Source organism: Podarcis tiliguerta (assembly GCF_965153285.1).
Source record: "Podarcis tiliguerta genome assembly, chromosome: Z".
NCBI lineage: Eukaryota > Metazoa > Chordata > Lepidosauria > Squamata > Lacertidae > Podarcis > Podarcis tiliguerta.
The window spans coordinates 9,786,872-9,811,053 of NC_139553.1; the positions used below are offsets into that span (position 1 = coordinate 9,786,872).

General features: G+C 48.6%; 1 protein-coding gene and 1 long non-coding RNA gene across 10 annotated transcripts in view; one reads left to right on the forward strand and one right to left on the reverse strand.

Moving 5' to 3' along the window:
- Window positions 1-20,396, reverse strand: part of KCNT1 (potassium sodium-activated channel subfamily T member 1) — a 202,742-nt gene extending 182,346 nt beyond the window's left edge. For 3 of the 9 annotated variants that reach the window (XM_083422891.1, XM_083422888.1, XM_083422887.1), the window contains exon 1: window positions 18,757-19,483. In XM_083422891.1, coding sequence (XP_083279017.1) covers window positions 18,757-18,950 — 194 coding nt within the window. In that variant the 5' untranslated portion in view covers window positions 18,951-19,483. The other 6 variants (XM_083422890.1, XM_083422889.1, XM_083422883.1 and 3 more) reach the window with 4 other exon arrangements.
- LOC310669367 overlaps window positions 1-24,182 on the forward strand; it is a 235,446-nt gene that overhangs the window by 134,439 nt on the left and 76,825 nt on the right. The gene's annotated exons all lie outside the window — the stretch shown is intronic.

Consider the following 24,182-nt stretch of genomic DNA (forward strand, 5'->3'; position numbering starts at 1 on the left):
CAATGTGAATACACAATGTGTGGTGTGTTTTCACAAAACTGGTAAACTGAAAACTTTAATAATAATGTTCATTATTTTCAATAGGTCTAGTTTGAGTATGACTAGCAGTGGATAAAACTAATTGTGTTTTAATGTTCTCATTCATACAGAGTTACTTTGCCTCCATGCTGCCAATATTTTGTGGGAAGGCACGAGGCAGAAATTTCGCTTTCCGCCATTGAAGTGGGTTAAAAGGTTCTCAGTTGTCCTAGAGCAACAAATTCAGTTTAAAAATAACAGACTATTTGCAATTAAGGAGAGGTCAAACTGGAAGAATTATCATATTGTGCTGATTAGAGCTGATGGGAGTTATAGTTCAAGGCACCAGGAGGTCACAAGGTTGGCAGAAGCTGATTTTAATCAAATCACACCTGCTGCACTTCCCCCAAACAAACAGAACGATTCAGAACATAATATGCTGAATGTGGCATTGCAGTCAATTTCAGAGTGCAGAAATGTTCAATTTGAACTCCGAGACTTGCCCTAGCCACTAACTAATACAGGCAGAAAGCTTTTCTTACATGCTGCTGGTGATCCCAAGCTGAGTCTGGACTCAGAGGTCTCTCCTGGCAAACGGGCTCTGCAGATTTGCTTTCCGCTGTGGACTTTCTGGAGTCTGCTAACTCCACCTGAAGACACTCCAGCTGGGGATTTGGGTTAAGCATTTGTAGATCTTAGCTTGTGAAATCATGGCAGTTACCTGGTCAGCTTTCAAGGTGTTGACACAGAGCAGACAAAGGTCAATCCCAACAGCCCACTCAGGAAGGAAGGAAGGAAGGAAGGAAGGAAGATTGGGGTCTTTGGTGGGGAGTGTAACAAAATGTCAAACTTACCCAATTCCAGCCTTTTCTATCATCTGTTAACAGGCACAGCCTGGCTGTGGTGATTCATGCACTGGTAACCTCAAGACTTGATTACTGCAATACACACTGTATGGGGCTACACTTGCACCTGGTTCGGAAGCTCCAGGTGGTTTAAAATGCTACAGATTGTTGATCAGGAAATATTATTCCTGCCCAGCACATAAATCCAGTGCTCAAAAGCTTGTGATGGCTACCCACATGTAACTGGGCCAGGTTCAAAGTTCTTGTATTAATTTACAAAGCCCTTAGCAACTTGACTCCAGGAGAGTTAAGGACCACCAAGTCCTTTATATTCCTGCCCCACACTGCCAATTTAAATGTATCCCTATTGTGTTTCATGACTTCCCTGATTTTGTATGTGAGCTGGAGCTGGTCTGTGACCAAAATAATAAATTCATTCATTCCTACCCCATAACTGAAATATCTGAGGGAGTTTTTGTTATTTGTCCCCCCCCCCCCAATGGCGTAGATACATGGATCGCAACTATTTGAAGTCATGCATTCAGCTTTGTGGCTCAAGCTTGTCAAACTCCCTCCTGACTTAGCAGAGGCATACCTCGGATACCTTGAGCCCTTGGCAAGGAGCTGTATTCAGTGGCATAGCGTGGGTTGTCAGCACCCGGGGCAAGGCAAGTAATTTGCGCCCCCTAACCCGTGGATTTGCACCCCCTAACCCTAACCCCCAGATGTTGCGCCTGGTGCGGCCGGGCCCCCCCCCTGCACCCCCCACGCTACGCCACTGGCTGCATTGGCACAGTTGTGTTGGCACCTCGCAGTAAAGTAAAATAAAATCACTTTATCGCAGTAGCCACCTTAAAAATGACCACATTTACATGGCCCAAGTACTCAAAATGTCTGGAGTGAGGCTGAGGCAAAAGAGGAAAGGTGAAAAAAAATTGCACACTTTTGTGGCACAGTGCAAGAAGGATGGGAAGCTTCTCTCACATTTGATCTTTCTGGGAGAGTGGTCGTGCATCACCACAAGAAGAAGAAGAGTTTGGATTTGATATCCCGCTTTATCACTACCCTAAGGAGTCTCAAAGTGGCTAACAATCTCCTTTCCCTTCCTCCCCCACAACAAACACTCTGTGAGGTGAGTGGGGCTGAGAGACTTCAGAGAAGTGTGACTAGCCCAAGGTCACCCAGCAGCTGGATGTGGAGGAGCGGAGACACGAACCCGGTTCACCAGATTACAAGTCCACCGCTCTGAACCACTACACCACACTGGCTCTCCAAACATATCCACCATATGCTACATAGTCTGGTGGGTGGTTTTTTTTTGGGGGGGGGGGGAGCTGGGCCTGCACTCCTGTCCAGTTTCGCCAATCCCTAGATATGCCTCTGTGACTAAGTTTAGATGGGAACCGTCGCTGAACTTCAGGCACATGACTAAGAGCAGCGATCGGTAACCTAAGGCCCATGGGCCACAAGTGGCCCATGGAGGTCATTTAACTGGCCCGTGGACCCCCGCTGCCCGCTTGGGGACCCCCGCCACCTGCTCAGTTGGCTCCCGTGCGCCTGCAGCCAATGGGAAGCTGTGCACGCCTCTTCAGCACCAGAAAGAGCTCCGGAAAGAGAGTGTGCGCCAACTCCGGCTCACCACAGCGTCTGCACCGGCCCAAGTCACAGAAACTTTGCTGACCCCTGACTAAGAGTTTCTTATACCTGCAGGCATTTCAAGGAAGGTTTTTTGTTGTTTCTCTGATGATTTTTTTAAAAATAATATTTATTAGAAGTTTAATAGTTACAGGGGGAAAAGGGGGGGGAAAACAATAAAAAATTTAACGAACAATACATCAAAACCAAAAAGAAAAACAAAAAAACAATACATCAAAACAACAAAAAACCAAAAACATTTAAAAACACATCCAATATTTCCATGTTTTTACCTTTCATTTACTTGTTCCATCGACCTCCTCACACCTCCCTTTTTTGTATTCTAGTTCAATTAGCTATTTCAGCAAATCTTTTCCATCTTTCTCAATTTTTTGTTCTATAATTTATCTTAACACAATCTAACTTTAAATTTTCCACTTTGGCCCATTAACAATCAGTTTTTGCTTAATTCTTTATAACATTTCTGCTAAAACCATATAACTTCATTCCAGCATTCTTCTAACATTCATTTCTCTGATGATTTTTTAAAATGGTTATTATTCTTTGTATTATTATTTTTAAATTATGTGCACCACTCTTCCCTCACTGATGCCTTTTTCCCCAGTAACTACCTGTAGACTGTTTGATTTTCAGGCTTGGTTTCCTTCCTGCTTCTTCTTCAGTATTAGTGTCAGACCTTTCTTTTGCTCGTCTCATGACTCCATGATGGCCACATGTAAGTTTGCGCTCAGAATGGTTTGTTTGCCAAGAGTAATAACCCTTAAGTTTATTTACTCATTCATTCATTCATTCAGCCAGGTTGGCATGCATCTGTCTCAAGAAACCATGGAATGCGCCTCCAGGAATGAAGTCAAACTGCTATATTAGCAGCACTGAAATTACTTCCTCGGGGTGCAAGCCCGGGGTGCAGTGTGTATGGAGGTCCTGGGCTGCTCAGGCGTCAAGACCCCCCTCTTGGCCTTGCTGATGTGGTCCAAAGAAAAGAAGATATATTACCATACTATTTACTTACTTATTCCTGCACTGCTATATATGACAAACTTTACATCAGCCAGGCTAGCCAAATGCCCAGCCTTGTTTGCCCTCTGGAAAAAGCTGGGGGGGGGGGGCTGGCACAAGCACCTCTCTTAAATAAAGCTTTTAACAGCATTGTTCTGTTTTCATTTGGTTGCTTTGAAAAAAATCAGCAATATACATTATCAGATTCTTCCTTAACATGGCATGCCACCAAACTGTATTCTGCATCTCATCATTTTAATACTGAATAAACAAGTTCCAGGTCTGTACAAATAAATCGTTTTGTTCTCTTAACTCCCCTAGTTCTTTTAATATTGGTAAGTTTAACCATATAGGCCAGATCCAAAAATTCTGAGGCAGCAGTCCTCGGTTGATAAGTGGATCCACCTCTCAACCATGCATTATTTGTATTACACACCAGTTATAAATAGAAAGCTATAAATAGCACCTTTCAGTTCCATCTTTGTGGGAACAAAGTAAAGCAGTCGATACGGGCACCCCAATGCCTCTTCCCCAAAGAAGGTGTAAAGTTGAATTACCTCCACTGCACAGAGATAAAACTGCTTCCTTTTCTGCCCAGATTCCAGTCCACAAAGTACTTCTGAAACTCGATACTGCTCCAGAAAATCCTCAGTTCCAGAAGAAGCACATGGAAGGCATTGCCTCTTCTGAAATCCGAGTTGCACCTTCCTCCTCCTCCTCTTCCTCCCCTCCCCCCACCCAACATACAACCTCTTTAAGAGCAGGTTATTTTGGAAAGAGTGTGCCGCCTTCATTCCTGTTCCTTTGCCATCCGGAGTTCCCTTACATGGTCAAGAGAGGGGATTTGACAGGTCCCAGGAGGCTTTTCCCTAAGGCAAACAGATTTCCCATAAGGGAAAGTCAGGGGGAGGAAGGCTGAATTTGTGCTTCTGTCCTGCAGCACAAATAACATAAGCAAATGACAACGGGAAGCTGGGATGGAAATTATCTTTGCCACTCATACAGAATAATTTTGCAAGCTCCAAATCCTACTGGAGTGGGGAAGACACTGTACAGGGTGGCAGCAACCTGATTTAGGCACCACAGCATCAAAGCAACAGAGGACCTGCTAATCTAACTTAATATAAAAGGTAAAGGGACCCCTGACCATTAGGTCCAATCATGGATGACTCTGGGGTTGCGGCGCTCATCTCGCTTTATTGGCCGAGGGAGCCAGCACACAGCTTCCGGGTCATGTGGCCAGCATGACTAAGCCGCTTCTGGCGAACCAGAGCAGTGCACGGAAACGCCGTTTACCTTCCCGCTGGAGAGGTACCTATTTATCTACTTGCACTTTGACGTGCTTTCGAACTGCTTTGTTGGCAGGAGCAGGGACCGAGCAACGGGAGCTCACCCCGTCATGGGGATTCGAACCACCAACCTTCTGATTGGCAAGTTCTAGGCTATGTGGTTTAACCCACAGCGCCACCCGCATCCCTTTCCTTAAATAATTTGGGGCTCAGGGCAGGGCCAGCCCAATACATTTTATCACATGAGGCTAACCACAAAATGACACCTCCCCCACCAGGGAAGAAGAGGTGAGTGAAGATCTACATCAGGAACAATCGAGGAATAAAGATCTACACTGGAAATAAGCAGTGAGTGAAGATCTATGTTGGGAACAAGAGGTAGAATCAAATCAACCTTACCTAACAGCTGAAGTGGGAATCAAAGGCATTAATGGAGGGGAAAGGAGCATGCACTGAATCACACTGGGCAAGCACAGACCCCAGGAGACCACAGAAGACAGCTTCTGCCATTTCCTTCCTAGGAATGGGGAAAGGCCAGCAGCCTCTCTGATTTGCAGAGGCCGTAATATTATTATTAATAATAATTTTATTTGTACCCCACAAATCTAACACAGTATACAAAGAACATAAAAACATAAAAACAGGCAATCAATTAATTAAAATACATCTTAAAATTAGTTCAGAGCAAATTAAAATCTGGACAGATGGCAGGCCACAGGTAAAATTGAGAGTGGTTAATATTCTCCAGGGCCAGCTGTTACCACTGGTCTTATAAAGGACCTGTGTGTGGGCTAGGAGGCCTCTTCAATGCTTGTTAAAGAAAAGAATCAGACTGAACCCAACCAAAGGCCTGGCGGAACAGCTCCCTCTTGCAGGCCTCACGGAAAGATGTCAAATCCCACAGGGCCCTGGTCTCTTGTGAGAGAATGTTCCACCAGGCTGGGGCCATGGCTGAAAAGGCCCTGGCTCTGGTCGAGGCCAGTCTAATCTCCCTGGGGCCTGGGATCTTCAGGGTGTTATTATTTGCAGACCTTAAGGTCCTCCGTGGGGCATAGCAGGAGAGGTGGTCCCATAGGTATGGGTCCTAGAGGCGGCAGTGGGGTGAGATCAAAGGAGGAGGCAGATCCAGCCTCCAAAGAGGTTGTGCCATTGCAGCAGCAGGGCATACACTCCTTGGAAGCCATGGATCCTACTACCTGAGTCAGTTGCCTCCCCTGGCCAAAAGGATGAGTGGGCCATGGCTCTGGATGTTACAAAATAATAATAATAATAATAATAATAATAATAATAATAATAATAATAATAATAAATTTATTTATACCCCACCCATCTGGCTGGGTTTCCCCAGACACTCTGGGTGGCTTCCAACAGAACACTAAAATACAATAACCTATTAAACATTATTTTTTTAAAAAAAATATTTATTCAAATTTTCACAAATACAGAAAAAATTGAAAAAGACAAAATACAGTAAAATAAGGAGAGAAAAAAACAAAGATATAAAAAAGTTAAAAATACATAAAAAACCACACCTCCACCCCACCAACAAGAGGAAAAAAAACATTTAAAAAAGAGACACTTCCATTTTTCAGAATTCCATCCTTCAATAACTTATTTCCTCGACCTCCTCCCACCTCCCTTTTTGTATTGCAATTACTAATTAAGTCAGCAAATTATTTCCATCTTTCACTGCTTACTCACATATTTATCTTAATCCATTTAAACCTTATCCTCCCATCAACATCTAAAAGATTATCTATACTCCAATCTAATAAAGAGAGAAAAGAGAAAAACCTTAAATCTTATACCCTTAAATCCTAAAATCTCAAATCCTTATTGTATTTCCACTAAAGTCATATAAATTCATTCCACCATCTCCCAACTTTCCTTAATTATACAGTATTATACTAAATGCTGTTTTAAAAAATTCCCAATTTTTCCCCACCATCTCTTCCCCTTGGTTTCGGATTTTATCAGTCTTTTCTGCTAATTTTATCAGTCTTTTCTGTCAGTTCCATTAATTCCATCAACCTGGTGCTACCTATTAAACATTAAAAGCTTCCCTAAAGAGGGCTTCCTTCAGATGTCTTCCAAATGTCATATAGTTGTTCTTCTCTTTGACATCTGGTAGGAGGGCATTCCACAGGGCAGGTGCCACTACTGAGAAGGCCCCCTGCCTGGTTCCCTGTAGCTTTGCTTCTCGCAGCGAGGGAACCGCCAGAAGGCCCTCGGCGCTGGACCTCAGTGTCCGGGCAGAACAATGGGGGTGGAGACGCTCCTTCAGGTATACAGGACCGAGGCCGTTTAGGGCCTTAAAGGTCAGCACCAACACTTTGAATTGTGCTCGGAAACGTACTGGGATCAAAAGATCAAAGCAGACTTTAAAGCAGTGTTTCTCAAACTTGGGTCTCCAGCTGTGGTTGGACTACTACTCACATCATCCCTGACTACTGGTTCTGCTATAGCTAGGGATGATTGGAGTTGTAAGTCCATGTTAGAGAAACACTTGCTTGACGTATTGGCCGTTCCATGTCAAAATGCAAGTAGATAAATAGGTACCACTTCAGCGGGAGGGTAAACGGCGTTTCTGTGCGCTGCTCTGGTTTGCCAGAAGCGGCTTAGTCATGCTGGCCACATGACCCGGAAGCTGTACGCCGGCTCCCTCGGCCAATAAAGCAAGATGAGCGCCGCAACCCCAGAGTCGGCCACGACTGGAGCTAATGGTCAGGGGTCCCTTTACCTTTAACTTTGGAACCTTTCGTTTTCAGCTTTTTTGTGAGCAGGGGATACAAAGGAACTGAACAAGGAAGAATATTCCATTGGTATTGGGGCCGTGATTAAAAATCGGTCCTGCTCCAGAGGCATGGGACGACAATCCATCAAAGCTCTCAAAAATATGGCACCCGGAGTGGAGCCTTATTGGCTGCAGTGAGGTATTTGAGGCGTAAGTCCCAGCGCTCTGTTCCTTGGTTCGGGGGGGGGGGTTCCAAATTGGAATCCAGACAATGGCAACAAGAAGCTGTGCACTAGCAGTCCATCACCATCAGTTTCTTCAAAGCAACATGAGTGACAATGAGCTTGGCCAATCAGATGCCGGCTTTGGTGCTGGAGCATGGAGGGGGTTGGTTCAGCACCTGTTTGGCTGAGCTTGTTGCTGCTGCAGCTGACGGTTATTGCTTTTTAAAAAAAAAAAAATTGTCCACTCCAATGCAGAGCAGAAGGCATGTTCCACATGCAAAATTTCTCAGCTCGCTCCTTTCCTGTGGCACATTTTGAGTGTGATTTGCATTCCGGATGAGCAGCATTTGCACTTGGAATTCTTCCAATGATACTTAGCAATTATGTTTTTTTCAGATCATCATTTAGTCCCCCAAACTATACATGTTCCTACACTGTTATTATAACAACGATAACAGTGTTATAACAATATGACTTTTCTTTCTTTCTTTTCTTTCCATTCTACCTCTTGGTTCAGAATACAGTGGTACCCCGGGATGCGAACGGGATCCATTCCAGAGCCCCATTCACACCCTGAATAGAATGTAAGATGTGACGGTGCATCTGCGCGTGTGCGGGTTGTGTTTTGCCGCTTCCGTGCATGTGTGCGACATCATTTTGAGCGCATGCGCATGCGGCAAAACCCAGAAGTATCGCGCTCCATTACTTCTGGGTTGCCACAGAGCGCAACCCAAAAGTGCTCAACCTGAAGCATATTCAACCCGAGGTATGACTGTACCAGTTTCCGTTCTGAAATCATTCATATCTACACACACCAAAACAAAAACCCCTGCACTCAGTTATCTATCGCAAGCTGTTGATTATCCCCAAACTAAATAGATGTGCTGATTAAATCCCAAATCTTAGCCAGTCGTCAGCTTTCTTCCTCTCTCAAATAATAGCATGTCAGCTTTGAGCACGGAAAGCTGTGAGTCCATCTAGCTCAGTCTTGCCTACGTTGAAAGAGCACGACTACCTTGAAAGAGCAGAAATCTGCCCATGCTCTGAGATCTCCTAGAGCAGCTAGATTGGCTCCCTCCTTGCAAGGCTGTTTTATTCTGGCAGGCCCTTGGGAATGGACTGGTTTGTTTTGTTTTAAGAAAGGGCTTCTATTACAGCTGTGCTGTTTTTACTACCTGTATTTTAATGTTTTGTTTAGCCTTATTAGAAATTAATTACTTTTTAATGATTATCTGTAAATAAATAAATGCTTTTAGCTTTTTGTATTCTATCTGTGAAGTTTTAATTTGTGTAATCCACGCTGAGTTCTGGTCTGCGGAAAATGTGGAGTATAAATAAATAGATAAGTAAATGATACACTGACTGGCAGCAGCTCTCCGGGGTTTCATATCCTGTGTATCCTCTATCCCAACTTAAATTAGGCATATAAAAAGACACTACAGTGGTATATATATTGCACCTGAACCAATAGGAGAATTTCATTGAACAGTATGATGTATAGGAGAAGGTTTTTGCATTACTCCAAGTGTATCTTTTGCCAAAGTTGTGGCAGGGGAAAGAGACAAGGCGTCATCTGTGGAAGCTTAAAATTCAACAGGCAAAGCAGTTTGCCACTGGGGGTCCAAGAAGCTGCACCTGTTTGATTTCTGCCTATCATGCGGCCCAAAACACATTGCTTCTTTCCTCCTTCTCTGGGAATTTTAACTTGACTTATGGGATGTTATCATCAGCTGAGCCTTTTCACAGCTTGGAGATGCAGGCAAGAGACACTTGTTAGACTTCTGGTTTGTGTAATGGTGTACAGTGGTACCTCTGGATGCGAACAGGATCCGTTCCGGAGCCCTGTTTGCATCCTGAGCAGAACAAAACCCGCGTCTGCACATGCGCGGGTCGCGATTCGCCGATTCTGCGCATGCACGTGACATCATTTTGAGCATCTGCGCATGTGCAAGTGGCAAAACCTGGAAATTACCCGTTCCGTTACTTCCGGGTCACTGCGGAACGCAACCTGAAAATGCTCAACCTGAAGCTACTTTAACCCTAGGCATGACTGTATTTATGTATGCAACAACAGCCGCTCGAATTATATATGCCCAGAGATGGAAAGAAGAAGTAGTCCCAACCAAGGAAGATTGGCAGCAGAAACTTACCAGAAGAATAAGAAGATAGACTTTTTGATTTAGAATAGGGAATACTATTTGAAAAACAATTGCAAACAGCTTAAAAGAGTAGCAGTATTAATTTTTAAAAATGAGCAATGAAACAAATTAAATAAATAAAGGATAAGTAACAAATGGATTTAAATTGGATATGCAGTGATAAAAGATATGACATAAGAAAGAGGGGAGGGGGTAGGTATTAATATCTGGTAATTTAAATTGCATGTGTAAATTTGTACTTTTATAAGTTTATAAATGAGAAAATGAGAAATAAAATGACAAAAGAGGGAGGCGTGAGTATTCTCTCAAACCCCTCGCACCTCAAAGAAAAACTAGCCATCTTAATAAAGGCACAGAGTCTCTTTGAGAAGCAAGGGTGGCAAAGCTGGAAGCAGGGCAGGGGAACAGAAATAACCAAGATTGGTCTGCCTGACCAGGTTGTAGTAAAGGCAATGTGGCCACATACTTCCTTGATTTAACAGCCATACAGTTTCATGTATAAGATCCATGGACCCTAGGAACAAGCAGGAGATGCCGGCAACTGAACCTGGAGCCTTCTGTACACAAAGCAGAGGCTCCACAACTGAGCTACATCTGTTCCCCTAGCAACAAACTAAGGTTCCAGTCCTCATTGTTCTGAATAAAGAGCTGATTTAAATAAAAGCACAGAGAGCTGCCTTCTAGCCTGTCAGGCCAATATTTGCCATTGCTTAGTATTTTTCTGGATCACTGCAGGTGGTGACAGCAGTCACGAAATTAAAAGACTCCTGCTTCTTGGGAGAAAAGCAATGACAAACCTAGACAGCATCTTAAACAGCAGAAATATCACCTTGCCAACAAAGGTCCGTATAGTTAAAGCTATGGTTTTCCCAGTAGTGATGTATGGAAGTGAGAGCTGGACCATAAAGAAGGCTGATTGCCGAAGAATTGATGCTTTTGAACTGTGGTGCTGGAGGAGACTCTTGAGAGTCCCATGGACTGCAAGAAGATCAAACCTATCCATTCTGAAGGAATCAGCCCTGAGTGCTCACTGGAAGGACAGATCCTGAAGCTGAGGCTTCAATACTTTGGCCCCCTCATGAGAAGAGAAGACTCCCTGGAAAAGATCCTGATGTTGGGAAAGATGGAGGGCACAAGGAGAAGGGGACGACAAAGGGCGAGATGGTTGGACAGTGTTCTTGAAGCTACGAACATGAGTTTGACCAAGCTGCAGGAGGCAGTGGAAGACAGGAGTGCCCGACATGCTCTGGTCCAGGGGGTCACGAAGAGTCGGACACGACTAAACATCTAAACAACAAAGTATTTTTCTGCACTGACTGGCAGTGGCTTTTCAGGATCTCAAGCAGGGCAATTTCCTAACCCTAACTGGAAAGGCAAAGGACTCAACCTGGGACCTTCTGCATGCAAAGCAGACGCCCTACCACTCCCTTTCATGGAGCCTTCTTGTTGAGAAGCAGTCTACCTTGGAATACCAGTTACCTTGGGAGCAACAGAGACCAAGTGGCTTCCCATGATCTCCCAAGGGGGCCAGTGAATGCAAGGACACCAGACTACTATGAGGCATGGCTACCCCTTGTGCTCAAGATCACATACTGACCCATCTCCTGGTTTCACAGGCAGTAGACCTCTGGCTTGGCCACCGGATGCTGTGGACATGCAACAGGGGGGAAGCCTGGCTGCCTTTTCTGTGCCGCTTGTGTTCTTCCCAGAGAAGTACCAGGGTGATGACTTTTGGAAACAGGATGTCAGACAAGTGTCACCTGGTGCAGCTTTTGACTGATCCCATCAAGCAGTTCCTACGCTCAAAAGGCTATTGAGATGCGTGTGTGTCAGGGGTTCAGGAGCAGAGTCACTGGAGAGGGAAGAAACAGAGAGCGAGGGGGAGGAGTCGGAAGGAAATGTCAGCGGCGACAGTAGTCCAAGATCTCTGAGTCTCTCCAGTGACTCGGAGGATTCACAGAAAGGGGCCCCCATGGTCAGGGCAAGGGGAGTGCCCAGGGGGACACCTCGGGAAGAAGGGGACTCAGAGAGTAGCAGCTGGAAATCCGGACCAGCGTCCCCCCCAGAGAGCAGTAGGGGGGAGGAGTCTAAGGCATCGGGATCAGGGAGCGCGCAGGCAGAGGGAGAACGTGAGGCAGGAGTGGCCACACCCTCGTCAGGGAGCGAGGAAACGGTCATCCGGAAAGTAAAACGCACGCGCGCGCCAAGTTCAAATGTACAGGAGGGCGGCAAGGTGGGCAGCCCGGGTAAGGAGCCAGGTCCTAAAGCCCGCCGAAGAGAGGGGGAGGAGTCAGAGGGGTCTAGCTCCGCGTCGGAAGAGTCCAGGAGGAATGAGACCCCGGGGGGTAGTAAGACCCAGAGGAAGAGAGAAAGAAGGAAGAGGTGGAGTAAGATTAGAGTCTTGAACTGGTGCACGGGGGGTGGAGATCCAGACAGAGCTTCGCCGGTCTAAAGTCCAGACGTAGGGCTGGGACGCTGAGACTTGTAAATGGAGACTATTCTTCAATAAAGACTTTGATACTGTACTATCGGCTAGCGTTGGTCCTTGGTGAGCTGGGACCCGGAGCCAGCCCTGACAGTAAGCTCTGTCTCCAATTTTAAAGTTTTGGCACCAAGAACCTCGCCACGTGAGTCGGCGCAGCGAGGACAGAGGAGGGGTGCTTACAGAGCTCACAAAACTCAGGCAAGATGACGACGGAAGAGAAGATAAAAGCCCTGCAAGAAGCGGTGACACAACTCAGCACTGAGGTAATTGCATCCAGGAAGAGAGAGGAGGAGATGGTTACCTCCTGCCGGGATCTCCAGGCCAGGTTGGACGTGCTTTCCAAAGAGGGGCAAACGGGAGCCAAGGCAGAAGGCATAGGTTTGGGGAGAAGGGGAGGAAGCCTTGTATCGCATTTCGACGGGAGTTTGCAGCAGTACCCCAACTTCAGAGCAGACCTGCTGTTTGCGCTGGATTTACTTGACAAAGACTTTAGAGATGAGAGAGAGAGAGTGGGGTTTATCTTGTCCCATTTGCATGGGGAAGCCAAAACGTGGCTGCGGAATCTATGGAGGGACAATGATCCAGCGCTCCAAGATGCGAAGGCTTTTATTAAAGCAATGGACTCATGCTTTTTATCAAAGGTAGACGTCGATATTGCCAGGAGGGACATACATGGACTTAAACAAGGCAAAGCCAGCGTGCGGCAGTACCATACTCGATTTTTCGGACTGGTTCATGCCCTGGGGTGGGAAAAAGATTCTGCGCCAGTCAGAGACCTCTTTTGGGAGGGGTTGAATGCAGATGTAAAAGCGGAGATTGGAAGAGGGGAGAGACCAAGGAGCACCCAGCAGGTAGTCCAGAGGGCTCTGGAGATCGGGGTGCATCTGGAAGAACGTCCTTGCAACAGGGAAGAAGGGCGTTGGGGAAGGGCACCAGCCAGAGCACCTCCCTTCTTTCCCAGAGAAGCAGCGCGTGCGCACTCCACACCCTCGCAGGGAGGGGGAGAAGAGCCGATGGAGATAGGAGGTGCCAGGGCTCAGTCAGCTAACAGAGCCCTAACACCGGGAGCAGCCAAAACGAAGCCTCCTAGAGGGAACAGGAAGTGCTACATCTGCGACAGTGCTCAACACATGGCGAAAGAGTGTCCCCAGAGGCTCCACAAGCACACTGCAGCCTCCGCAACAGTCGCTGAAGCAGCTCAATTGAAAACGCAGCAACAGTTAAACGACGGAGTCTGGCTGGAGGAAGAGGCACTGGGGTCCAGTCAGACAAGTCAATGAAACAATCCCCAGCACTTTTGCAACCCACAGACCCCCTCCCACCCAAACCAGTGGTGCAGCTCACAGCGTCTCTCCAACTGCCCAATGGACGCACTCTGGAGGTGCCGATCACCATTGACTCCGGCAGCAACGCTGACTTTATAGGACTGGAATTCATTCAGCAGCACAATATACCACTGCTACCAGCCACGCTGCCCCTGAACGTTGTCACGGTGGATGGCAGAGACTTGTTAGGGGGGCAGGTGGTGCAACAAACGCAACCAATGGTGATGCGGATTGGAAATCACCGAGAAGTTATCAGCTTTAATGTCACACACCTGTCGGACACGCCTGTAGTCCTCGGCATGAGTTGGCTGCACAGGCACAGCCCAGCATTGGCGTGGTACCAACGCCAACTGACCTTCGGCTCCTCCTATTGCGCGGAACATTGCATCCTTCCTAGCCCGGAAGAAGGAGGGGACGACCCGCAGCTACAATTAGGCACGCTGCAAGCAGTGCCTCGCAAGTATGCAGCGTTTTTGGAGGTTTTCTGCGAGAAGGAAGCGGACAAGCTGCCCCCCCACAGGCCCTATGACTGCAAGATTGACCTCCTGCCAGGAGCGACGCTGCCAGCCGGGAAACTGTATTCCATGTCTGAGGATGAGCTGCAGGAGCTCAAGGAGTTCATAGACCTCAACTTGAAGCGCGGTTTCATCCGGGAGTCGAAGGCAGCGGGGGGCAGTCCTGTATTCTTTGTGAAGAAGAGGGACACGCCCCAAAAAAGACTTGTGGTAGACTTCAGAATTTTAAATTCCAGAACCAAGCCCGCGGCCTTTCCCATGCCCAAGATAGATGACCTGCTGGCGACGGCGAGGAAAGGACGCGTTTTTACAAAGTTGGATCTGCGAGGGGCGTACAACCTGATTCGCATACGGGAAGGAGACGAGTGGAAGACTGCCATGTTCACGCCCCTGGGCACATATGAATACAGAGTTATGCCCTTCGGTTTACAAAATGGCGCCCACTGTTTTCAAGCTTTCATGCATCACGTCCTGGCGGGTCTCCTCTACAAGACATGCGTCTGCTTCTTGGACGACATCCTGATATTCTCAGAATCTGAGGAGGCCCACGAAGGTGACGTCAAGGAAGTTCTGCAGAGACTGCAGGAGCATCGGCTGTATGCCAAGCTGGAGAAGTGCCAGTTCGACAGGACGGAGGTGGATTTCCTGGGCTACAAGCTGTCGGACAAGGGGCTTGCCATGGACAGCGCCAAGGTTCGCGCAGTGTTGGACTGGAAGAGCCCGCGCAATCGGAAGGAGGTCCAGCGGTTTGTGGGGTTCGCCAACTTTTACCGCAAGTTCATCAAGGGGTTCGCGATGCAGACGGCGGCCATTACTGACACGCTCAGCTCTAAGAAGAAGAAGTTCATCTGGACGGAGCAAGCGGAGCAGTCCTTTCAGAACCTTAAGCGTCTCTTCTCGTCCGAAGGGCAGCTACTGCATGTGAATCCCAGCAAACCGATGAGGGTTGAAACAGACGCCTCAGACAGAGCCGTGGGCGCCGTACTGTTGCAGGAGGACCCGCATGGGAACTGGAGACCGTGTGCCTTCTACTCTAGGAAGCTCAGCAAGTCGGAGCAAAACTACACCATCTGGGACAGGGAGTTGCTGGCCATTCATGCAGCATTCAAGGCGTGGCGACACTTCCTCGTCGGGGCCAAGCACACCGTGCAGGTCCGCACGGATCATAAGAACCTGGAGTACTGGCGCACGGCAAGATTCCTAAACCAGCGGCACATCAGATGGGCGGAATTTTTCGCGGATTTCGACTTCAGGATAGAATACATCCCAGGCGACAACAACATCATGGCGGATGCACTGTCCAGGAAGCCGCAATACCTCGAAGAGGCGGCACCAGCAGCGGCCAAGCACATTTTCGCTCCGAAAGCGTGGGCGTGCGCTGCAGCAACCGTGGACTTGGAGGCGGTCCGTCGAGCACTGCAGAGGGACCCCTTTGCACAAGCCAAGATGGAGGAGGTGCACTAGGGCACGGTGAAGGACGACGAGTTCCAAGTACGAGACGGATTGCTCATCCGCAGAGGGGCCCTCTACGTACCGGGAGACGACCTCTGGGCGAAAGTACTGCAGCAGTTACACGACGCACCCACCGCCGGGCACTTTGGCAAGGAGAAGACGGCAGAACTCGTTGCCAGAGATTTTTGGTGGCCCAAGATGCGGGGGGAAGTCGCGGAGTACGTCTCGAGGTGCGACACCTGCCAAAGGGCCAAGTCAGTCCACAAACCTCCGGCGGGACTGCTCGAACCGCTGCAGACTCCGAGCGAACCGTGGGAGAGGGTGGCCCTGGACTTTGTCACGGATTTACCCAGCTCAAGGGGTAAAACGGCAGTGCTAGTGGTGGTGGACATGTTCACTAAAATGGCCCACTTCATTCCGTGCGCGAAGGTCGCCACGGCAGAACAGACCGCCAAACTGTTCATAGACCACGTCTTCAGAGTGCATGGACTGCCACGGTCTATCTTGTCCGACAGGGGGCGCCAGTTCATTTCGAGCTTCTGGCAGAAGCTGATGGGTTTCCTGAACGTCAAGATCAACCTAGCGTCGGCGAGACACCCGCAGACCAATGGACAAGCGGAACGCGTCAACGCCGTCATGCAGCAGTACCTGAGATGCTACGCAAATCAACAGCCGACGACATGGGTGGACTACCTGCCGCTCGCTGAGTTCGCTTACAACAACACGAAGCACGTGTCCACAGGGGTGACGCCGTTCTTCGCCAACAACGGGAGGCATCCCAGAACCTTCCCGGGTTTAGAGAGACTGGGGGAGGGGGAGCCACAGGCAGCGGAAGTCTTGGCGGCGGAATTGCAGGAAGTCCACGAGCAGCTTAGGAGGCAGTTAGAGCTGGCAAAGCACGCATACAAACTGCAGGCTGACAAGCACAGGAGGGTTGGTGAAGACATACAGGTGGGAGACTGGGTGTGGTTAGCGGCCCACGCAGTGCCGACCAGATCCTTAGCTAAGAAGAAACTCGGACATAAGCAGCTAGGACCTTACCTAGTTGAGGCACAGATCAATCCGGTGGCCTTCCGGTTGACACTTCCGGAAGGATCCAGAATGCACCCAGTATTCCATAGGTCGGTGCTCACGCCCTACAAAGCACCTCACCGATTTCAGGCGCAGGGCACGGCACCAGACCAGTATAAGGAGATCCCCCCAAGGAGGGAGTCGCCAAGAAGGGAACCCATCAACCAGGTCACAGAGATTTTGGACTCGAGATGGGGGGAAGAGGGAGTAGAATATTTTCTCGCAAGGGAAGGTACCCCGGCCAGCGCCAACAGTTGGGTGCCGGACTATGCCCTGGACGAGCCTCTCCTCAAAGAGGAGTTTCATGCCTTGTTCCCACACAGGCCCATGCCAGCCGAGTATTTCGACGACTGGCTTTTCACACCCACGCTTTCTACCAGCACGTTCCAGGGATTCACCTCGGACGAAGAACCACCCTTAGACACACGTTCACCGGAGGGCTCGCCCTCGGGGTTTGCCTCAGACCGCTCGTTTTGGTGGGACAATCGAGGAGAGGAGAGGTGGCTGAGGGGCCCTTGGCAGGCAACGGACCCAGAGGGGAACGAGGGTGAGAGGGACATGGACGTGATGGGGGAGGACGTTGGGTTCGAGCATGGCGGCACGGAGATGGAAGCAGAGGAGAACGAGGTCGGCGAAGACATGGAGGACGAGCCGGATTTCTCTCACTGGATGCACGCCACGGGGGACGAACTGTATCCACCATTCACCCCCACAACGACGGAGCACCCAGCACCCCCGCCGGAGGAAGGGGAGGGGGGAAGGGGGGGCTTCGAGGGGGGGATGGATGTCAGGGGTTCAGGAGCAGAGTCACTGGAGAGGGAAGAAACAGAGAGCGAGGGGGAGGAGTCGGAAGGAAATGTCAGCGGCGACAGTAGTCCAAGATCTCTGAGTCTCTCCAGTGACTCGGAGGATTCACAGAAAGGGGCCCCCATGGTCAGGGCAAGGGGAGTGCCCAGGGGGACACCTCGGGAAGAAGGGGACTCAGAGAGTAGCAGCTGGAAATCCGGACCAGCGTCCCCCCCAGAGAGCAGTAGGGGGGAGGAGTCTAAGGCATCGGGATCAGGGAGCGCGCAGGCAGAGGGAGAACGTGAGGCAGGAGTGGCCACACCCTCGTCAGGGAGCGAGGAAACGGTCATCCGGAAAGTAAAACGCGCGCGCGCGCCAAGTTCAAATGTACAGGAGGGCGGCAAGGTGGGCAGCCCGGGTAAGGAGCCAGGTCCTAAAGCCCGCCGAAGAGAGGGGGAGGAGTCAGAGGGGTCTAGCTCCGCGTCGGAAGAGTCCAGGAGGAATGAGACCCCGGGGGGTAGTAAGACCCAGAGGAAGAGAGAAAGAAGGAAGAGGTGGAGTAAGATTAGAGTCTTGAACTGGTGCACGGGGGGTGGAGATCCAGACAGAGCTTCGCCGGTCTAAAGTCCAGACGTAGGGCTGGGACGCTGAGACTTGTAAATGGAGACTATTCTTCAATAAAGACTTTGATACTGTACTATCGGCTAGCGTTGGTCCTTGGTGAGCTGGGACCCGGAGCCAGCCCTGACAGTGTGTGATTTGAACACACCCAGAAATACAGTTATTTTATTCGGGATGTTGTGCTGGCCCCAGAACAAAAACGTTTGTTTCCCACTTTAGGACAGGACTCCCTCCTCTGTTACGTTAGTCACCGAAATAAATATAGCAGGTTGGAATCCAACTATGGTCTAATCAGACCTACGGAAATTAGTGGACCTTTATTAGCCATCTGTTCACTTCGGTGGGTCTGCTCTGAGTAGGACTAACAGCGGGGTGCAACTCGTTGGTTTTAGCTAACAACCTGCATCCTCCGGGGCTCTGTAGCAAACTTGCCTGAAGTGCCGCTTAACGCTTTGAAAAATAAATAAATGTGCATATCGTCAGCTCATTAAGTAATAATTTATAGACGCTTGACATCAACGCTTGACATTATATACAGCTACATCTAAGTGATAAAAATAAATCTCTTATTCCTTACCTCCGTGAGGTGCCATCGTCAAACAGAAATGTCTGGTTGGTGTAGCATTCCGCGCAGGATTGGGTCTCTTCCGCTTGCTGGCCACCACTGCGGCCGCAGGTGGGCTTGTAGACCCCGGCCAGCCCTCGTCCTTCTCCGGGGCAAGGCATCTCTCGCGTCCGGATCGGCGCGCCTGCCAGCATCAACCAGCGCATAGGATGGCCGCGGGCGCCTGCTTGGAGATGATGCTCCCGTCTCTCTCTCTCTCTCTCCTTCCCCCACCTTGCCTGGGCTCGAACCTGTTCACCAGGAGAGCTCTTGGCCGCCCCCCAGAGCTACACCGGTCGCAGCTAAACCCCAGCCTGGATGTCGTGACATCAAGGGCGAAGGACAATAGCCGCTTAGTCTTCTCTCCTCCGGCCGCGCATTGCAAGGAGCGATCCCACTCGCCTTTGCCTCGCGATCCTGATCCGGGCGCAGCGAGGACACACACAAAACAATCAACAAGTCAGGCTGGAGAAGGGAAGAAGTTGCCGCTTCACGAAAGGCCAGGCAATTTCCTCCTATGAGAGCCATTGAACAGCTGAAGGGGTGTGATTCTTCTCACCTCCCTCCATCCCTCTCTGGGCGACCGCAGCAGAGGGATCGCGAACAGCTACATCCAAGGAAAGGCGTCTGCAAAAAAAAAGATGTCAGATTCGCGGTCTCAAAAATCACACATATATACAGACATAAGCCTTTTCTTCCTCTTAACTTGCCTTTTCCTGAAGGTCTGTGTAGGGGTGAATGGGATCGGTTTGTTGCGTTGTGGCGGCATCTAGTGGTCAGGACGAGAAGCGTGCAACTTAAGGTAATATCTAGTCTAGTCTGTGGGAAACCAGCAAACAGGACCCCGAGCGCAAGAGCGCTTCCCCAGCCCACTCCTGCGGTTTCCAGCAACCGGTAATCGAAGCATTGCTGCATCCAAACTTAGAAGAAGTTTTGTGCAAAAAATGGAGTGAATTTTAGATGATTGGGTTTAATCTGTATGCATTTGCACATGAGAAATATATAAATATTGCAGCCCAGCCCAAATGCACTCTTAGCCCAAATGTGGTCTTCATGCCACACTCAGATCCCATAATTGTTATGTGCAGTGCAATCTTATGCATGTTTACTCAGAAGTAGGAATGGAGGAAAAAATCACTTTGTTTGCACTTAAAGGCAAAATGCCTATATACAACTGATCGCAAACTGAATCACAGCCATCCTTTGAAACTCATCTTTCCCAAATCTTGCAGTGCCAAGTCATCTCTGGCCAATGTGCATACAAAAATGCATTGTACTATGGCAAAGTGTCCATAAAATGAATGCAGAAGTAAAAAATAATGTAAACCATGTATCATGTTGGGGAAAGCCGCTTTGAAAAAAAGGTGTGCGCTAGCAGTTACGGCCCTGCTCGTTCCACTTGACATCCCCTTTGACAACCCCTCTTCCTCCACACCTGACCAACACCATCTCCCTTTACATCTCACCTGTCCCCTTACAGTTCACCCAAACTGTCACTCTCTTTTAAAGGCGGTGAGAGGCACATCAGAGAGCAAGTTGCCAAACCCCTCTCTGACTTGCTTCCCCCCTCCTGCACTCTGTTAAACAGCTTACCTGGGCCACCTGCCTCCCTTACTGCTTGCTCACCTGCCTGCCTGCCTGTCGATGTGCCATCATACTGAAGTTGGCATGACCACCTATTGGTGGCCACGTTAACTGCAGCATGACAACAGAGTTACGTTTTTAAGTATATAGGGAGATCAGGCAAAATAGCATGCACACATATTTCTATTGGGATAAATTTACACAAAAATGCTGAATTATGAGGACTTCTTTTTTAAAAGTCGCAAATTGATGTGAAGATGCAAAGAACTGAACTTAAGACTGCAAGAATGAGAAACTGAAATTTGAGAGAACCACCCATCCTTGCTTAGAAGTGAATCCCAGAGTTTAGTGAGGCTTCTTAGAATCATAGAATCATAGAATCATAGAGTTGGAAGAGACCACAAGGGTCATCGAGTCCAACCCCCTGCCAAGCAGGAAACACCATCAGAGCACTCCTGACATATGGTTGTCAAGCCTCTGCTTAAAGACCTCCAAAGAAGGAGACTCCACCACACTCCTTGGCAACAAATTCCACTGTCGAACAGCTCTTACTGTCAGGAAGTTCTTCCTAATGTTTAGGTGGAATCTTCTTTCTTGTAGTTTGTATCCATTGCTCCGTGTCCGCTTCTCTGGAGCAGCAGAAAACAACCTTTCTCCCTCCTCTATGTGACATCCTTTTATATATTTGAACATGGCTATCATATCACCCCTTAACCTCCTCTTCTCCAGGCTAAACATGCCCAGTTCCCTTAGCCGATCCTCATAAGGCATTGTTTCCAGGCCTTTGACCATTTTGGTTGCCCTCCTCTGTACACGTTCTAGTTTGTCAGTGTCCTTCTTGAACTGTGGTGCCCAGAACTGGACACAGTACTCCAGGTGAGGTCTGACCAGAGCAGAATACAGTGGCACTATAACTTCCCTTGATCTAGATGCTATACTCCTATTGATGCAGCCCAGAATTGCATTGGCTTTTTTAGCTGCCGCGTCACACTGTTGGCTCATGTTAAGTTTGTGGTCAACCAAGACTCCTAGATCCTTTTCACATGTACTGCTCTCAAGCCAGGTGTCACCCATCTTGTATTTGTGCCTCTCATTTTTTTTGCCCAAGTGCAATACTTTACATTTCTCCCTGTTAAAATTCATCTTGTTTGTTTTGGCCCAGTTCTCTAATCTGTCAAGGTCGTTCTACCCAAGTAAGTGTACATGCATTTAGAGCCTTTACCATCGCCAGTCAAAACAGTGGAGAGATTCCTCCTTTACTCCTTTTGGGTCTTCCACATAGACTAGAAACAAGTTCATATCCTTTTACTGCTGAACAAGTTACATTGCAGATGGGTGAACAATTCTCAAAACAAGGAACAGAGTCCAGATCTGCTTTCCAAACTTGCAGTCTAGCTCTCAACTCCCCCCTCGTTTTCCTCTTCTGTGACATTAGTGCTCCCGTTAGTTCCAATGTTCAGAGGTGAGTGCAGCCGAAACAACAACACCCATGCACAAGAGGGACATTACAGTACAGCTGGGAGGGGGGGGGCTCCCGAGGGTTGCAGTACAAAAAAGGGGGGGACTCTAAGACTAGACTGCTCCCCTCAAAAAACTCCAGCTCAGTGAAGATGGGCCTTTCTCAGTGGCCACAGAATGCTGACAGCCATTACCAGCATGCAGAGCACACAAAATCAAAAGGCAAGAACAATGAATGGAGTATGTTGAACAAGGGCATTTTGCTGCAGGTCCCCACTTGTGACTGTATTTTTATTGACTATTATATATGCCCTCCAGCTTCCTTTATCTTATGTTAGGCAGTTTCACACTGCAATAACATCGTTGCCGTAAACCATCCGCTTGAACTACTGCTACTACTACTACTGCACTGCTAGTTTAGCAAAACATGTTTATGCTTATCCTTTATAGCAAGTTACTCATTTCCACCCACCCACTGAAGTGCTCCTTCTCAGATCTAATCTGTGTACAGCTCACAAAGCTGTGGGAGAGATGCAATGGGAGCTAGGTGAGAGGCATCATAACACACCTCTAGAAAGAAGATTGCATTGCTTTTAAGCCTGAGAAAGACATCTAGATAATAATGAAGATAATAAAACAAAAATACACAACAGCTTAAAATGTTGAAGGGAGCCCTGTGTGAATGCTTAAAGTCCTCTATAAAGAGCCAAGTATAACCAACAATGCAAGCCTATACGTCAGTGGTAGGAAACCTTACCCCTCAAGGGCCGCATTCACATCTAGGCAACCATCTGAGGGCCATATTCCAGTGATGGGCGGAGCCAGAGGTGGAGGCAAAAGTGAGAGGAGCAATGGATGCTGATTTTTACCTTAATGTACCAGGTTGATTTCTACACACACACCACTCCCCATCCTCCATCTAAGCAAGCAAGAGGCATTATTTGAGGAGATTTCACCCCTCCCATATCCAAGAATCTCCTGAGGAGTCTGCTGATTCTGCAGAGAGGAGGAGGCGTGTTCTGCTCTCTACTTATTCTGCTCCAGCACCACATCAAAGAGTCGGTCAGTGAGTGAGTCGGTCAGTCAGTCAGTGTGTCGGGGAGAGAGAGACTGAGTGTTAGAGATTGTGTGTTTAGATAAGGTTGCTGCTAAGAGCAGCTGCAGACACTCAGTGCGGTTTAGCATTCATTTATGCTTAGGCTCATTTAGCTCTGTATATAGTTGTATAATAGTTGTAGTTATAGAATAAAGAGAATATTCTACAGAGCTGCTCTCCAAGTTGTTTATATACTCTGCTAGACTCTGCTGTGCGACTACTGTCTACTTGTGGAAGTGAATCCGGTGCTCACAACTCTAAGCTGTGAGTCCACAGCACTTTGACCTGTTCCTGTGCAGAAGGTGGTCTCTGGAAGTGCTACCCAGCTCACCTAGCCCAGTCGGGCTGAAGTGGATGAGTCCAGTTAGTGGCACTGGCTCAAGGGCGATGCTGACATTATTAGGGTTCAAGGACACATTCGAAAAGCACTTGCAGTATGAAAAGGGGTCAGTGAGAAGTGGGGCCAGGGGAGACTCTCAAAGGCCAGACAGAGAGATGCCAACCCTTGGGCCTGATGTTTCCTCTAGGTAAAGGTGAAGGGACCCCTGACCATTAGGTCCAGTTGTGGCCGACTCTGGGGTTGTGGCGCTCATCTCGCTTTACTGGCCAAGGGAGCCAGTGTACAGCTTCCGGGTCATGTGGCCAGCATGACTAAACCACTTCTGGCAAACCAGAGCAGCGCACAGAAACGCCATTTACCTTCCCGCCAGAGCGGTACCTATTTATCTACTTGCACTGGCGTGCTTTCGAACTGCTAGGTTGGCAGGAGCAGGGACTGAGCAACGGGAGCTCACCCCGTCACAGGGATTCAAACCGCCAATCTTCTGATTGGCAAGTCCTAGGCTCTGTGGTTTAACTCACAGCGCCACCCGCATCCTGATGTTTTCTCTACTTGCCAGTGAATAAGTCCCATTGAACTCAAAAGGGCTTAATGCTTAGCAGATGTGTTTGAATTGCACCGTAAGTCAAGGGTGGAGAATCTGTGGCTCTCCAGATGTTGCTGCAACTCTAACTCCACCATCCAGGATTATGGGAGTTGTAGTCCAGCAAAACCTGGACAGCCACATGTTCTCCACCCTTCAGCTGAATTCAGATGCTTTGTACCTATATAACATATTACAGGGGGGGGGATTCCTTCACAGATGGGGGTGTGCAATTGGATTTAGTCCATGCACACACTATCAGAGGCAGTGGCGTAGCGTGGGTTGTCAGCACCCGGGGCAAGGCAAGTAATTTGCGCCCCCTAACCCGGGGCAAGGCA